Source organism: Ostrinia furnacalis, unplaced genomic scaffold, assembly GCF_004193835.3.
Source record: "Ostrinia furnacalis isolate ACB-3 unplaced genomic scaffold, ASM419383v2 OfSCF1921, whole genome shotgun sequence".
Taxonomy (NCBI): domain Eukaryota; kingdom Metazoa; phylum Arthropoda; class Insecta; order Lepidoptera; family Crambidae; genus Ostrinia; species Ostrinia furnacalis.
In genome coordinates, this window is record NW_021132160.1 from 61,853 (window position 1) to 80,077 (window position 18,225).

Here is an 18,225-nt window from a genome sequence, read left to right on the forward strand (position 1 = left end):
TTAAAAGTATAAAAAATATGTAATGCAGATTTTCAGATTTAGTTAGCAATGTTACTAAAAAAAACTCGTAAAACTAATTTATTTTTGCAAAAAGGCTTTTAAAAAGCACTTTTACACGTCCCAGTTTTAACCCTACCACTGCTTCGGGACAATAAATGGGCCAGTGCCCGCATTACTTAGTTTTTGTTCAGACAATAATACATACATGAATAACTAGGAAAGGTACTAAAGTTCCTTGAGTCTATGTCAAACAATTATAAAGTTTATGTTTAGTTGTTTAAGCAGGTAGTTAAATATACGAGTACTTAAGTTAATCCTCAAACTCTATGTATATTTAAATAACTAAAATTTTAGTCTAAAGATTTGACGTGATAACATCTTTCTTAGTGCAGAGATAAGGACAATTCGCCCTTTTAGCTGTCTCATGACACAAAATTATAAATTTTCCCAATTTAATTTACATAGTAAGAAATAATTTCAGCTAATTTGACCCTTGGTACATTAAAAAGTCTAAGAATTTTACTTCTTTAATGATAATGATATGATTTGAATGTAAATTATATTTCTAATGTTATTATGTATTAATTATACAAAAATATAATATTTTCATCAGCGAAAACGTTTTAATGACAGCTTACAAGGGCCCCAGATAAAAACGATGATTGTATAATTGATCAGGTAGAATACGGAATGGATAACTCGCCCGCGATTTTATCTCTAAGTGCTCTTTAAAATATTCACAAGGACATCCGAAATAATCTCACGAACCGGCGGCGGACAACACAAAGAATTCCGTTCAAAGGTTTTACTTTCACTGCGGACGTCAGATAAATTTCCAAATAAAATTTCATAAATATTCTTGATATATTCACGGTCAGGCTTTTTATACTTTGCCCGCGTGGCTTATCAGGATTATCTGCGGATTTGGTGAGGATTTTTTTAACTTGTTCGCGTTTTCGACCGCTTATTGCGTTCTCTCCGGCGTGATTTGCGCGAGGCCCTCCTGCAAATATGTTTAACGTGCCCTAAATTTCCCTTGTATTTATAGCCCTCCTTTGGACCCGAAACTTGAGGCTGAATAAACAGCCTCCCGTTGTTTGGACAAAGAATTATACATAACACACTTACTATTACAGACTGGGAAGGTTCAGTGTTAGTTCTTAAAGTTTGCTCGGTTTTATTAGACGTCTCAATTAGATTGAGTTCAAGACGTTATGTAAATGCATGTATGTAGTACCTACTCAGCTTTTATCAAGTTATAATCTCAATTGTTTTATTTTTGAAATAAACTTTTGTTTTATTTTTGAAATAAACTTTTGTTTTATTTTTGGTTCATTTGAATGTAAAATTTACAGAGAACTGCGAGCTAGCGACATAACTTTAAGTTTGCCGTCCCTATATGGCAACCGAGTTATGAAGCTGCTGAAATAGGGATAAACTTAGTTTAACAACTCTTGAATTTCACTGCACTGCAGTGTTTAATCGACCATCTTGGTCGGTCACGATAAACCGAATATCGGGAGGGTCTAATTTGTTTATGAAAATACGCCACAAGCTCGCTGCACACACACATCGTCTTTTTATGTTTATACATAAACATCATGAACTCCGTACTATCGGTAAACTTGTAGGTGGCCCAATTTATTTGTTCATCGTTTTTATCACCTCCGTTTAAATTACCGATGTTATTTCAAGAAGCTGAACCCAATCTAATTTTAGCTCTCCTTTTCAGGTAACGCGAGGTGGGATGCCACAGTGCTCGTACACAGACGCCCGCGTTGTATCATAGCAACGCGTTCACCCGGCCGCGTCGCGACCGATGCGCGCGCGCTCGTGACGCACCCCGTTGTCATGGTGACGGCATGGCGCGCGCTGGCGCTGCTGGCCGCGCTGCCGCTGTGCGCCGCGCTGCCGGAGGCGGTGTACCACAATCAGTTCGCGGTGCACGTGCCGGCTGGACCAGAGCACGTGGATAGCCTCGCGAGGAGGCACGGCTTCGTCAACCATGGGCAGGTGAGACGCTGATCTTGTATTGTTTTAGAATCAATGTATGTATGTTGGCGAGTTAGATAAATGACGATCGCCGTATGAGTATTCCTCTCGGTTTCTTCTAAAAACAAGTGAGTATCGTTCACCCGGCTGCGTGCCCGCTGGGCCGGAGCACGTGGACAGACTCGCGAGGAGGCACGGCTTCGTCAACCATGGGCAGGTGAGATGACGATGTTGTTTTGCAATAAATAGGGGTGTCCACTTTGAAAAAACATCGATGTTTTTTTCGATTCGATATATTGAAACTGTACATCGATTTCTTTCGATGTATTGGAAGAAAACATCGATGTTTTGTATAAATCGAGTACTTTTTTAAGATTTTTTATAATCCACTAATTTAAGCATTGTATTATTAAAAAAACCGGCCAAGTGCGAGTCGGACTCGCGCACCGAGGGTTCCGTACCATTGATTTATGAAATTAAAATTATTATTTTTTATTTAAGTTATTAGTATGAAAGATTACGCGGTAATAAGCGGTTTACGATTTACGAGGTATTAAAAAAAAACTACTTACTAGATCTCGTTCAAAACAATTTTCGTTGGTAGTTTTTATAGTAATGTACACCATATGTTTTTTTTAGATTTTTCATTTTCTTATTTTAGAAGTTTGAGGGGGGGCTCTTCGAACGCCTGCTGCTGCGCCGAGTCCGCCCGCTCGTCCCGTTGAGAGACGAGCAATTCGGATTCCGCAGCGGCCACTCCACCACACTGCAGCTGGTAAGGGTGTTGCACATGCTGGCCGACGAGAAGAACCAGGGCCACCGCTCCGTCGGGGTGTTCCTCGACGTCGAGAAGGCCTTCGACCGGGTCTGGCATGTCGGCCTGCTGTACAAGCTCAAGCCGCTGCTCCCTCCTGCGCTGGTGCACCTGATCGCCTCGTTCCTCCGCGACCGCACGTTCACCGTGGTCGTAGAGGGAGAGGCCTCCCAGCCGCGCAGCATCAGGGCAGGCGTTCCCCAAGGCAGCTGTCTGTCGCCGACGCTATACGCCACTTACACCAACGACATCCCCACCCTCCGCGACCATCTTCGAGAGGGAGAACGGGATGTGGCGTTAGCGTTGTTTGCCGACGACAGCGCCTTCATTTCATCATCGCGCAGCGTGAACGTGGCGACTGCGAGGATGCAGCGCCTTCTCGACCTGCTGCCCCCCTGGCTAGACCGCTGGCGAATCGCGGTCAATGTGGGCAAGACCGCCGCCATAGCGTTCGGGTCGGGGAAACCACCGCCACACCTCACACTACGTGACCAGGACATCGCTTGGGAGACCACGGTTACCTACCTCGGGTGCCGCATCGACCGCTCGCTGCGCATGGGGCCACAGGTGACCCATGTGGTTCGCCAGGCCCAAATCGCGCGCGCCATCCTGCGCCCGGTGCTCAGCTCGCGGCTCCCCTTGAGGACCAAACTGATGGTCTACAAGACGTATGTCCGGTCGCGCCTCACCTACGCGGCCCCAGCGTGGTACCCCCTCATCTCCCGAACCAACAAGGAGAAGATCCAGGCGCAGCAGAACGTGTCCCTCCGCGTCATCACCGGGGCGGGGCGATACGTCCGCAATGACGTCATTGCCCGGGACATCAACGTGGAGACAGTGGAGGAGTTCATCACGCGCCTGGCGCGGGTCATGTATGACCGCGCGGACAACGGCCCCCACTGCCATCTCCACAACATCGCGCCTACACCAGCCCGCCCCCCGGGCAACCGCCCCCTCCCCCGGGACCTCCTGCTGCCAGAAGCAGAGGACGCCGACACCACCCAGCCTGCGGCGCCTGCGAGACCCGTCTCCGCACCAGCCGTCACAGCACCGAAGCCACGCTTCAGAATAGTGACGGCCCAACGCCCGCATTAAGAGAACACAGCACCAACACCTACTGCAAACATATGACTGCCTGAAAGCTCCCTGGCATCCAAAAACCGCCCGCTCGCTGGTCGTTCACTGGGCCTCGACCAACGTCGACTCACCCGGTGGGCTGGTACCGCGCCGAGGGCGGGACAGTGGTGCCAGGTAGAAGCCCAGGCAGTCCGTCGCCGAAGCGACGACAAAACCACCGACTGGCAGTAGCTAGTCGAGATGCTGCACGGGCCATGAGCACAAGCTCGACGCCCGAACCGGCCAAGAAGGTCGAAGACCTGTGATCGATCGCAACGATGCGACTGACCTGGCACGCCGTCGATGTCTGGGTCAGCTGGGCGCGGCGCGGGCGCGGCGGGCAGGCGCCGGCCGGCAGCCAACCGGCGGAGCGCGGCGCCATCCAGCGGCCCGGCGCCGCCGCCGCCCTCCCACTCCTCGGATGAAGACGATCGCGCCGGCGACGCCGCCGCCTCTCCCGCGGCGCCGGCCGAGGCGGCTATCTCCTGCGGACGATACGGCGGGTCAAGCAAGAGACGGGGGTTAGTATGTATTATGTCACCGTAAAATTGTGAATTTCGTCAGATTATAATCTGACGTAGTTAAATTACGTCAGATTATAATCTGACGTAGTTAAATTACAACCTAACCTAACCTAACCCACTGTTAGTTTACAATCTAATGCGTTATATTATAAACTGACAGAGTTCACAATTTCACGTTGACATATACAGGGTTTAATTTTTAACAGATTTTAGTCGGTTCAATTCCTGGGCGTGGCAAGCTTTTTTGGAAATCTTTTAATGCAATTTTATTTATTTTAAAAAATAAAGGAATGTTTTCTTTGAGTAAAATTTTCTATCTATAGCCTGACCAGGAACATAAAAACCCTCGCCATGTTGCGGAAAATTAATGGTACTAATTTCTTTTAATGGCAACAGTAACTGAAAACTTCATTGACATGTCACCTTACAAGTCAGTCTATTGTTGTCAAAGTGTAAACAAACTTTATAATAAATGTGCGCAATTGATTTTGTGAATTAAATTGCTAAAATATTTTATAGTCGTGAAAGAAAAGTGGTTCACACACAATGTGTAAAAGTATTTGTCGAAGAGAAGTACTAAGGGTTCGGACAATATTTTCATTGAATAATGTTTCCGACAAAGGTTGTCAAATTGACTGACATGTTTGTCGTATAGTACAGTCAACTATGAAAATTTGCTGTGGTTTGTTTCAACCACCTATTTTAAAGTTTTTTGTCACTTTGTAAGTGTTGAATTTTATGGAATTGGGAAAGAAGTACCGAGTTTGAAGCGTTCATGAGCAGACATTGTAGTTGAATATGAAAGTTTAGAATTTGATTATTGATGAATAATAATAAAATCCTACTTGCTCGATCGAAGGTTTCATTTAATTTATTTAAACCAGTTTACCTGTTTTATAATATTTTTTGTTACTTTATGAAAATATTAAATTAGCCCATAATCCTGAATCCTGATACATAAAGTTAGCCTATTAATTTAACACAGGTACGACTGTACCCAGTGTTGCACTATCAAATGCAATTGACGCGCCTCTATGCCAGGGTTTTTATGTTCCTGGTCAGGCTATACAGTATGAAAAGAGGTTTCCCTCCAGGTGGCATTACAAAATTCTACCCTGTATATGTTACAGTCGAAACCACTTTAAAGTACAAAAATCAAAAGTAGCCACTTTTGTTTAACTGAAAAATATAATCAAAATTCATACAAAGTACTATAGTGAAAATTACTTAGATTTTGAGACTAACACTACACTGTACAGACTGTTTTTTATTGCAATAAATCTTCATCTTTGCTTGGCCCATTCCTATTTTATTTGGGGTCGGCCCTCCGTATCATGTGTCTCCGTCCTCAGTCCTGGGTCGTCGGAGGAGTAAAGAGGCCCAAGTAAACATCGATGTTTACTTGGGCCTCTTTACGGTCCTTATTTGCTACGGCCTTTATTTAATACTAGCTGTGCCTGCGACCTTGTACGCGTAAAAACTCGTTTTGGCAACATTTTTCATTGTTGCTCTGGTCCTATTACTCGTAGCATGATGGTATATAGCCTAGAGCCTTCCTCGATATATGGGCTTTCTAACACTGAAATAATTTTTCAAATTGGACCAGTAGTTCCTGAGATAGCGCGTTAAATAAACAAACAGACAAACAAACTCTTCAGCTTTATAATATTAGTATGGATTGCGATAAATACATAAGGGAGAGTCCGGTAATTTGGACCAGTTTTTTTCAATCCCATTTTACACATAGTTTTCTTTTGTTATTGCTAATGTTCATGGTATATAATTAGAAAGAAATTATTGAACTTACTGTTTCATAGGTATTAATCAACACAATTGTTGTATATTTAGCACAAATCAACAAAATACGAGTTCAGAGCTTCGGTCCAATTTAGCCAACCGGTTCGATAATTTGTACCACAGGTTACTAAATTGGATTTCAATAAATTTCAAGCCTATAAAAAAACTATGGCAAAACATTATACGATACATCCTTAACAAATTAGGTAACGAAAAGGAACAGTAGTTAATAACATAGACAATCGATATTCTTTTACACGTTATCACAATTTTAAGTAAAAGTTTTGTAATTCCAATTATCGTAACGCACACTTGTACCTAATCTACTTTGCCAGTCTTTTGCTTTCATTTATTGTTAGTCAAACATAACTACGCTATTATAACTTCAAAATATGATTTACTAAAAAAAATTCAAAATCCTTTGGTAAAGTTCCATACAACTTGATGTGGTACAATTTAGCCGACTAGGTGATAGTGCTTTTAAAAAATCGGTAAAAAATATAGCATATAAATACCGAAAAATGTTTTAAATAATTGTAATCCGCACTAATTTACGCTTCTTAATAATATATTAGAAACACCCTGTGATTAAATTTAACAAAATTATAAACTAAACATGCATTGTCAAAAGTTACTTGAAAACAATGAAAAAATACTTTTCAAAATAAAACACACGTGTTCGTTGTCACGGCAAAAACCACATGGCCGATATTAATTGAATTTAGTTGTGTATCGCTGAGTGTTGCAATTACAGACATTCAATAAATACTTTACGAAATATGAGGGTGGTACAATTTACCCGGCGGTACAATATACCGAACTCTCCCCTAATATTTAAACAAGGTCGGGCTCACCTTCTCCTGTCCGAGGAAGACGTCGTTGATGTGCAGCAGGAAGTCGGTGGGGTACACGGCCCAGTCGGCCCACGCCTGAAGCACGCGCGTGACGCGCGCGCGGAACCCCTCGCGCTGCAGCCGCGAGGCCAGCGCCTGCCACGCCGCGTGGCACGCACGCATTACGTCCGCCAGGCGCGGCTGGAAACTGGGAACATTCATTTTTTGATAGATCTGTTGCAGTCAAAACCATTTTTGACTGATTTTTGCAGTCAAAAGTGGTTTGCCCTTGGTCAATATCACTTTTGACTGATTTGAACCTGTAATACTTCTTATCATATTTTTAAGAAATCTAGGTATTTGTCAGGCAAATATAAGTAAAATCATTACTTTGTTTGAAGTTTCAGAGTAAGCGCACACCGTTGATTTTTAGTTGGCCGATAGTTGTGCCCGATTTCAAATTGTATGAAGAATCGGCCAAATCGAATCGGCGTAGTGTGCACACTCCCATACATGCCCATACTGATCAACAGCCCGACTAAAACTATCGGCCGACGAAAAATCAACGGTGTGCGCCTACTCTTAATCAGGCGAAAGCACTTTTGACGGATCTTTGCAGTCAAAAATGGTTTTGACCGATCATGAGTGTTGACTGTAACAGATCGATACCATTTGTGTGAGCTCGTGAAGCACTTTTAGGCCCAGAACAGACGGTGAAATGCAACTGCAACGAAACTGCAACTTTGTTATGATTCTGATGAATGAAACTGAAACTGAAAGTTTCAATCTGGTCGCGTCATATGTGGTCTCTCAACGGACGCTATGGCAGAAACTTAGATGCAACTCAAAAGTAACTAGCAGTTGCAGTTTCGTTGCAGTTGCGTTTCACCGTCTGTTCTGGGCCTTAGGATCAATAAATCAGTTCTACGATATTAAATATTGTGTGGCTGTACTAAATGTAAGCTGAAAACATTTAATTAGATCCAGTTTATTCTATACTCTATTATAGATACTCAGCGGGTACTCAGGTAAGTACTCACGCGCTGCGGAAGGCGCTGGCGTTGGTGAGCTTGGCGCCGGCGCTGTGCAGGATGTCGGACAGCAGGTAGAGGTGAGTGGTGGCGGGTACTCAGGTAATGAGTGGTGGCGGGTACTCAGGTAAGTACTCACGCGCTGCGGAAGGCGCTGGCGTTGGTGAGCTTGGCGCCGGCGCTGTGCAGGATGTCGGACAGCAGGTAGAGGTGAGTGGTGGCGGGTACTCAGGTAATGAGTGGTGGCGGGTACTCAGGTAAGTACTCACGCGCTGCGGAAGGCGCTGGCGTTGGTGAGCTTGGCGCCGGCGCTGTGCAGGATGTCGGACAGCAGGTAGAGGTGAGTGGTGGCGGGTACTCAGGTAATGAGTGGTGGCGGGTACTCAGGTAAGTACTCACGCGCTGCGGAAGGCGCTGGCGTTGGTGAGCTTGGCGCCGGCGCTGTGCAGGATGTCGGACAGCAGGTAGAGGTGAGTGGTGGCGGGTACTCAGGTAATGAGTGGTGGCGGGTACTCAGGTAAGTACTCACGCGCTGCGGAAGGCGCTGGCGTTGGTGAGCTTGGCGCCGGCGCTGTGCAGGATGTCGGACAGCAGGTAGAGGTGAGTGGTGGCGGGTACTCAGGTAATGAGTGGTGGCGGGTACTCAGGTAAGTACTCACGCGCTGCGGAAGGCGCTGGCGTTGGTGAGCTTGGCGCCGGCGCTGTGCAGGATGTCGGACAGCAGGTAGAGGTGAGTGGTGGCGGGTACTCAGGTAATGAGTGGTGGCGGGTACTCAGGTAAGTACTCACGCGCTGCGGAAGGCGCTGGCGTTGGTGAGCTTGGCGCCGGCGCTGTGCAGGATGTCGGACAGCAGGTAGAGGTGAGTGGTGGCGGGTACTCAGGTAATGAGTGGTGGCGGGTACTCAGGTAAGTACTCACGCGCTGCGGAAGGCGCTGGCGTTGGTGAGCTTGGCGCCGGCGGTTGGCGAGTTAGATAAATGACGATCGCCGTATGAGTATTCCTCTCGGTTTCTTCTAAAAACAAGTGAGTATCGTTCACCCGGCTGCGTGCCCGCTGGGCCGGAGCACGTGGACAGACTCGCGAGGAGGCACGGCTTCGTCAACCATGGGCAGGTGAGATGACGATGTTGTTTTGCAATAAACGTCCTCACGTAAAAGACAATTGACGGCGTTGGCGAGTTAGATAAATGACGATCGCCGTATGAGTATTCCTCTCGGTTTCTTCTAAAAACAAGTGAGTATCGTTCACCCGGCCGCGTGCCCGCTGNTATTAAATGGTGCCAGCGAATGCCAGACAAGTTGGTAACAAATATTAAGATTTATGGTACAATTCCAAGACGGGCCGCAGACCGCAAACTGCAACCGCAAACTGCAAAACTACGAAATCGGTAGCGCGGCATTGCAGCTGCGGCGTGTATACTGCAGATTTTATAGAGTTTTGCAGTTTGGAATTGTACCCTTAGACTCCGCCTTTATCCGAAACTATCCGTAACTTTTGAATCAGTTTCGGTTACGGTTATGGACATTTTTTTATTTCGGATATCCGATAGTTTCGGTTACGGTTACGGATATCCATAACATCCCTGCTTGGTAAGATGGCCCTCTCCGTCCCGCTCATACCTTTTGAAATGGCTTCTCCACCTCACTTAAGCCAGAAACTGGAATTTTGGGCACATTAGAATAATATTTTTAACCAAGGTAGATAAAGTTAAAATCGGGATTATTTCCAATAAACAAAAATTGTCGACAATTTCACCAAGATTTTACAAAGTGTTATACCATTTTGGAATCCTTACTAAATGCGCCAAATTATGACGTCACTTGCCACACTCGCGTAGTACAATTTTTTTTCAGTACAGTCAGTTTAAATTAGGCAAAATTTTTATTTTGATATTTTTTTGGGGAATATTGTATTTTTTTCATCCAAGTTGGAACAGCTGGTTTTGTAATTTTGATAACAATTTAGAAAAGCTTTATTCAGGGTTACATAACAAAAAAAACATTTGGAAAAAGTGAAGACCGTCACCGGGAGTAGAATTTTTTGATTTTTTTAAATGCATATTATTTTGACAAAATGCCACATATATTTTTTTTTTTATTTTTCTGATAACCAGCATAACTTGCCTCAACACCCAGTTCCGGCTTGACGTTACATTACGGGACACCCTGTATACTTGAAAATGGCACAAATCAACTCGACCTCGACGTGTATTGCCAACATCATCAAAAAAGAAGAAGAAGAAGGCTACTGCCATTGGCCTATGATCGCGCCGGCGATGACGGTAGTATTAAGTAATAAGTATTAGCAAGTGTAATGACGTCACCTCGCCGGCCGCCTCGGCGTGCTCGAGGCACCAGGCCATGGCGGCGCCCACGCTGGTGCGAGCCGGCGTCAGCCCGCGGATGAGCTCTTCCAAACGGTCACGCTGGCTGCAAAGGTTACAAATTGATTTAAAAAAAATCGCATAGACTTCCCGCAGACTAAAGCCTGGTCCGTGAGCAACCGTCGCCGAGGCGGAGAGCGAGTGAGTGCGCGCCTTTGTACCGACACACTCGGCTAACCGGCTAATAACTAAAGCCCGGTCCGTGCGCACGTAGAATTTTGTCCAATGACCCCAAGCTACCCATCCTTATCGCTCGCGCGTAATTATATTGCTGTCGCGATTGTGCGACGGGCGCCCGCAGTGGGTGTGCGAGCGCGACAGCAACATAACTACGCGCGAGCGATAACGATGGGTAGCTTGGGGTCATTGGACAAAATTCTACGTGCTCACAGACCGGGCTTTAAAAAAAATCGCATAGAATCCCCGCAGACTAGACTTATAGTCGGCCGATAGTTGGGCCCGATTCTAATTTGTATAAAGAATAGGGATAATGACTGGGTAATGAAATCGAAATTCTATTTAGTCCGTCAGATAGATAATAAAAAAATTCTGGGACATATTTTTTAATTTTGTAATAATCGAATAATCACAGTATTACATTGAGTTGAAATGTCGCGTGACGTCACTCTTTTTAGTAATTTGGCCATAACTACGTCAATTTTTGTCGTAGAACAAAATTTTTTGGACTGTATAATGTATATTAAGGATTTGTTAGCCCTATAAATCTGCATGAACAACTAAAAATCGAAATGAACCTCATTCTGTGGCTCGGAAAGGCAGTGAGTACGACCAGAGTAAATACAAATGAGAAGGTCATCTTCATAGAAACGCACCGAGCGCGGTTTGTATGTGAGCGCGCCAAGATACGTATGCGGCGCGCACGCACACACTGACAAAATTCGGCGCAACCACAACTGGCTCCCCGCTAATCCCCGCTAAATTTTGTCAGTGTGTGCGTGCGCGATGACCTACTCATTTGTATTTACAGGTACGAGCTACTCGTGCTCGGTGCGTACGTACTTGTTGGAGAGCGTGCCGCGGATGTTGTCCTTGGCGTCGTCCTCGTCCACCAGCTCGTCCGGCATGCCCGCCGTGTACAGGTTCATGACCGGCGGCCGCCACACCGACCCGCCTGCAACCAACACAACAATACAGCGATCAGCCAGGCGCACACGTCGTCGCTTGCCTCTCTAACTGACGTAACTGACATTTAGCAAAAGGACATCATCCATTTTGGTCCAAAAATCAAAAGTGCCGGCCAAAAACTTATTTTTTATTGGCCGACATTTTTGATTTTGAACAAAAAATGTATGAATCGTCGATGAATTTTAGATCTCAAATACTCGACGCATAGTGGTGCTACAGCTTTGGTGCCGTAGTAACAAATGCTAAGGCGGACGTATTCTGTCAGAATATAGCACTTTTTTTTTATTGGCCGACACTTTTGATTTTGAACAAAAAATGTATGAATAGTCGACGACTTTTAGATCTCAAATACTCGACGCACAGTGGAGCTACGGCTTTGGTGCCATAGTAACAAACGCTAAGGCAGACGTATTCTGTCAGAATACAGCACTTTTTTTTGTTGGCCGGCACTTTTAATTTTGGACCAAAAATATATGAAACGTGGATGATGTCCTTTTAAGGCGATTAGACAGATCGATTCGTCTTGCAAAATTGATTAAGATTGCGTAGCGTAGATAACTCAGTTTCGAAAAAAAATTCAGATACGTCAGTTAGAGAAGCAAGCAACGACGTGCATAAACTTCACTATAAACAAATGCTAATAATACATTTGATAGGTAGATACGATCGAGCCAACTTTTATAAAATTGTGCGATTTCTTTGACGCCGAGTGTATTCTTCATGCCAAATACACACGAATGCGACACTATCAATACTCCGACACAATGTTTTTTAGCCTTTTTTCTGCCCCAGTTGCACCTACTTACACAAACATAATACACGTGCGCCGGCACTAGGGTTGCCAGGTCCAAAAACACAAAAGCCGGACTCTGAGTTTTATTTGGCCGGACATTTTACCCTAAAAGCCGGACAATGCATTAGTGTCATAGCTCACGACACGAGTGAGTACTATCATCATCGGTTGCCTAACATCCTGATGCGTGCGCTTGATATTATCCTGTAGCTCAACTTTCACCTGGCACGGCAGTCACATAATAAGCCTAACAAAAGCCGGACAAGCCACTATTTGGCCGGACAAGACCGTAAAAATGCAAACATGTGCGGCTAAAGCCGGACTCCTGGCAACCATAGCCGAGACTGTGTAAGTGCTTGTTCACGTAGGCACGCGCGGGCGCGGGCGCGGGAAACGTCGCGAGCTCGTGTTCACATTGACGAACAGGCGTTCGCGCGAGTGTGACGTACTATCGTTTCTAGCGACAAGTTCAAACTGGTTGAACTTACCTGACGTCGCGAGTGAAACGCGCGCGCCGCCGCTAGTTTGACATGAACACACACAAACATCTTCACGCGTTGAAATTACCGCGAGCGCTCCGCGCGCGCCAGTCGCTAGCTTGCCCGCTAGTTAGACCGCACGTGCGTTTCGTACGTGAACACTTGGCATCACTACATATGTTTGATATTTCGTCACCGCGCCCGCCACTGCGCCCGCGAGTCAACGTGAACAAGCACTTAGAGCAGGAGCCGAGTGTACCTTTGAACATGCGGAAGTCGTTGAGCGCCCACTGTTTGGGCGAGTCGCCCTGCAGCATGGAGTACAGCTTCCAGCGGTAATACACGTGCGCCGGCGACTGGTTCTCGAACAGGAACCGGAAGAACGGGTTGCTCATCTCCTTGTTCATGATGATGGCCTCGAACATCGGGCCTTCCCGGATCACGAACTCCACCATCCGGTGGATCAGCATCAGTATGTTTCTGGAAGAGATGCAGTATTTTGATAGTGTTTATTGTCGGCCGTTTGGTGTAGTGGTTCGAAACGGACTACTATTCCGGAGGTAGCGAGTTCGATTCCCGCACAGTACAAACATTTGTGTGCATGAACTTATTTGTTTGTATTGGACTGGGTGTTTTCTATGTATAATAAGTATGTATTTACAAAAAAAAAAGTATTTAAGTATGTTTATATCCGTTGTCTAGTACCCATAGTACAAGCTTTGCTTAGTTTGGGACTAGAAGCGCAGTGTAAATGTCCAAGGATATTTATTTATTTATAGTCTGGTCGCCGAGCACGTAGAATTTTGTCTAAGCTAACCATCCCGACGGGCGCTCGCAGTTAGTGTGCGAGCGTGACAGCAATAGCGCGAGCGATAAGGATGGGTAGCTTGGCGTCATTGGACAAAATTCTACGTGCTCAGAGACCGGGCTTTACCAATCATTGCAAGGCGTAATTATTAAATAAAAAAACACACACATTAGTCTGCGGGCACGAAGCTGGCGACAGCGGAGCGATTGGCGGGACTACGCGACGCGGACCGGCGGCGATGAGGAATAGTATTGCGTATTGTTCTTTGTAACAAAATATTTGAAAGTATTGCGTCTAGCGCCATCGAGTGTTAAGTTGTGGAAACATTTTGACATATAACTGGTTCTATAGTTCCAAAATACTGAACTGTCCTATGCATGACATTGACAGTGGGGCGCCACCGTCAATACCGGATCGCTGGTTCCGATTTTTGCCATGTTGGAAACCATATAGTTGAACGATGGTAGCGTCCTCCTGTCATTGAGTTTGGTGGGACAGTTCAGCGTGGGTCATCTATATCTATACTAATACTAGCTGACCNCCTTAATGTTGCGATCGCCTCGCTCCGCCGCCGCCAGTTCCGTGCGCGTCACCATAATAATATACTGTCATGTTGTTGTACGCATCGCCCCGCGCCGCGCCGCGCCGCTCTCCCAATGAGGGCTATCGTTTTAGCGCTCACCAGTTAGCGCCACTGTAGAGTAAGGTCCTGTCACTTGCTAGTAGCGAAGACAGTGGCACCAACTGGTGAGCGCGAAAGTGGTAGGAGGACTATCGCATTTGCACTCATCAAGATGGCGCCACTGTAGAGTAAGGTCCAGTCAATCGCCAGGGGTGCCAACTGTTAAGTATAAAAACGATAGCCCTCATTGCGCGGCCCGTCGCCAGTTTCGTGCCCGCACACTTAGGGCTATATTTCTCCGGGACACCATGGCGGCGCAACCAGTCGCCGGCTACCAACAAAATGTATGCAGCTTTGCGCAACCACGGACACCAGGTGAGTAACTCTCTATAGACGTTTGTCGTGCGTTTGCAGGACCGCACACGGTAAATTAAAAATTTGACAACTGCGTGCGGTCTTGCAAGACAAACGGCCGACGCGAAACGTCCAAATTGAAAGCGCCCTAATGTGTGTGTTTTTTGTAGGGTTCTAAAAACTAAATTTTCAATTTAAGGCAATAATTAAAGTGAGTCAATTCGTCGCCGACGCAGCAAAGGGGGGCGAATATTTTTTTGTAAAATTATTCAGGAGAGCAAAAACGACATAATGTAGTTCCTGAAGAATAAACGAACGAACGATACTGCTCAGTGTTTTTCAACATGACGCGACCCCCCTAGCATGAAAAAATATTTTGCGACCCCCCGACCGCTCACTTTTTTTCCATGCATTTTATAATGTTACAAATATGTTGTAGGAATCGAATATTTAAATCCATACAACATTTATTTTATGATTTTACTGAGGTAGTTTTAACCACCTCTCGCGACCGTAGAGGCTTGGCGACCCACAGGTTGAAAAACACTGCTCTAACTGTTTAAAATGAATTCATATAAATTATTTCATAACTCTTACCTTTCTGTTGGCACCACAACTTTGACTATTGATTGAGATAAGATCTGCAAAGCAATAAGATTTTTAAAACTCTTTTTGAAAAAATAATACAGACAAACGTATCACATCAAGTTTAACACTGTGAGTGACATCTTGTCTCATTGTAATATAGGCTATTGCAACAAAAAAATATAGTCGGTTCAATTATTATAGCGTAGCATACCTGTTCATAATCTTTCCGGTCATCAGGATCACTGGGATAGTAGTCGCCGGGACGGACTCGCGGTATCTTAAAAAGTAGAATTAAATATTTAATTACTTAAAATATGTAGGTACAATAATTTAATTTTATTTCATCACTGATTTCGACTCATTTTGGACGAAAGACAAATAAATATACATCCGTAAGCTATAGCAGACAGATACCTAGTATTATATTGATTTGAATGTCGCGTAACGCGCCATTNATAGATTACCTACGCACCGTAGTTGGCCTTTTCCAAAAGTTTTAACATTATAATGCAAGCGAATTATAAATCGAACTATTTGATTGGGCTAATATGATTTCTATACTAATGTACTGAGTACAACACCTATAATATCTGTTTAATGAAATAATAGATTATGCTAAATATTTGCTTAGATAGGTAATTACAGTCATGATAAACTTGGAAACTTTCAACTAACGGAAAAATAAATAAGAATGACTCTCTTATGATATTCTTATAAATAACGCAACTTTTACTTTAAAAAAATAATTTATTCGAACCAAACTAAAAAAAACAATTATTGCAAAAATAATCGAAAATAAATCGGAAGTAAATCGGGCAGAGCTTCTGGCTTGATGTTTCTTCTCCGGCGGCTGATGGGCAAATGGACGAGAGACGGTCGCTCCCGCCTTTATATACAGGTCGTGACGCGCAGCGCCGACAGCAGCGCCGCCAGGGGTCTCTTCAGTTCCAATTAGAGGTGGGCGCCGATATAAAATTGGCCGGCGGCGGCGCGCCGACTTTTTGACCTCGACGGCGGCGGCGTCGGCGGCGTGACCTTGTTTGACCTTTGTTCATTAGGTTTTTTTTTTTTAAATCTGCTTTTTTAGTATCTGTCGTCAAGACTAATCGGGTGATTTGCAGTTGCTTGGGGTTTGAGCCACTAAAGCAGTGGTTTACATAGATAGATACTTTGATATTTAGATAGCGGGTTTGGCTGAGATCAGGTTTCGTGTATTTCCTAAAGGCGAGCGTACCAATGTGCCGATAAAAGTACCCATAACATGTATTTTTGAGCCCTTTGGAGGCACATAGTTAATATTGGATTAGCTGACTGTCGGTGGAATATTATATTCAGTTCTGTTTTATTTATATTTATGGTCTTTCCATGTCATCCTACGGTCCAGGATTTTAAAGCAGGTTGATTGCAGCAATGTGTCGAGGTCTAGATTGGCCGGAGGATAAGTTTCACGTCTTAAATGATAATATGGTGAGACTTCGGGGCTTAATTACATGCGCCACTTGGTCAGCCAAGCAGCTGAAATTGCAACAGTCTAGTCGCTTTAAGATCACAGTTACATTTGAGGAAGGCCGCAGCTTTCTGGTGTCTGGGCTACTTTACTAGTAGATGTTATACAGTATCGGACCAAGTACAGAGTCCTGGGGTACTCCAGCTCTGCAGCTAAAAAGAGAAGATTTTGTCACCGAGTTTGATTTAAAACTGTCTGTCACTGAGATAAGAATCCATGAGCAGGTGGTAGTAGTAGTGTGCTAGAAGGTACTTTTTAATTTCATAGAGTAGTCCTTTATGATTAACCCAGCTGAAGCCGCAGCGAAAGCAGACGTACAGGATTCTTTCTTTTCCAAACATTGTACTGATTATGGTTGGTATGGTTTCTGCCAAAATTTATGGTCGGGTATACTATATTACATGGGTCATACTTAGGCAAGGGAATAAACGAGCAAGAATGATCCTTTTACATAATTTTATCAATACAAATGTCAGATTAATTGAGCGATAAGAGAATTCGTTAGGCGACTTGCCAGCCTTATGGATCATTTCCAAAGTTAAGAGACTTGCGAGGTTCTTCTCACTAAGTGTGGTCATTGTCAAGACCATGGACTTCATGGTGATCAGATTAAATGCAAGTGCTATACGAGGGTCCATTTTGGCTATTTCTTTAGCTTAGCCATCTTTCTTAGCGTTAGTTCTTTCGTTTCAGCCGAAAGACGTCCTGCGCCGCTCGCATCCAGGCACTTCCTGCGACCTTCCCCAAATCGTTGGTCCACCTAGTGGGAGGCCTGCCCACGCTGCGTCTTCCGGCTCGTGGTCGCCACTCAAAAACTTAATTGCCCCAGCGGCCATCAGCTCTACGAGATATGTGCCCCGCCCACTGCCACTTGATTTTAGCGATTCTGTGGGCTATGTCAGTCACTTTGTCCTCCTGCGTCTTTCGTCATCAATTAGTGTAGTAGGAATCAATCTTCTACTTGAACTTGAGGAGGGTAAGCGGAAACATGGCGTCAACTCCTCAGATAGTCAAGTACAGAGATATCCAGAAGCAGCATACGAAAAGATGCAAAATGAGCCCTCTCAAATCACAATGGGAAGGTTTAGCAGCACAGCACCTATAATGGCGGGAGATTGTGTTGTGTAGAGGCGAGTCCGCGAATTCAACGAGCAGCGCACAACTGAACTCGACGCAAAACGCGATGATGTAAATCCCGTCCATCTGTCGCCATTCACTATAATTATGTTGGCGGGTAATTACTCTCAATGTGTGAGGAGTACTCTCAATGTGTGAGGAGTTTTCCGCGAAGATCGGCTATGTAAGCCATCTTCGGGCGTACCAGCGCCGCTAAGACAGCTAAGTCGAAGTGGTCACCATGACCGAAATCGGTCGGATGAATCATCATCATCAGTAGGAATCAAAGGCAGGCATAGCTGCAAGTCTCGGATCAAGTC

The 18,225-nt window shown here is 45.0% G+C and overlaps 2 protein-coding genes across 2 annotated transcripts; both read right to left on the reverse strand.

The window, feature by feature from the left end:
* Positions 1 to 3,985: 3,985 nt before the first annotated feature.
* On the reverse strand, positions 3,986 to 9,062 carry LOC114354136 (U2 snRNP-associated SURP motif-containing protein-like). The gene is made up of 4 exons (XM_028306391.1): positions 9,027 to 9,062; positions 7,098 to 7,284; positions 4,212 to 4,407; positions 3,986 to 4,104 (listed from the first exon to the last, which is right to left on the reverse strand). The coding sequence occupies exons 2-4, from the start codon at positions 7,257 to 7,259 to the stop codon at positions 3,986 to 3,988; spliced, it is 477 nt and encodes a 158-aa protein (XP_028162192.1). The 5' UTR covers positions 7,260 to 7,284; positions 9,027 to 9,062.
* A 1,334-nt stretch (positions 9,063 to 10,396) lies between these two features.
* LOC114354137 (U2 snRNP-associated SURP motif-containing protein-like) lies at positions 10,397 to 15,556 on the reverse strand. The gene is made up of 5 exons (XM_028306392.1): positions 15,494 to 15,556; positions 15,292 to 15,335; positions 13,170 to 13,390; positions 11,513 to 11,624; positions 10,397 to 10,538 (listed from the first exon to the last, which is right to left on the reverse strand). The coding sequence occupies exons 3-5, from the start codon at positions 13,378 to 13,380 to the stop codon at positions 10,397 to 10,399; spliced, it is 465 nt and encodes a 154-aa protein (XP_028162193.1). The 5' UTR covers positions 13,381 to 13,390; positions 15,292 to 15,335; positions 15,494 to 15,556.
* Between the last annotated feature and the right edge of the window lie 2,669 nt (positions 15,557 to 18,225).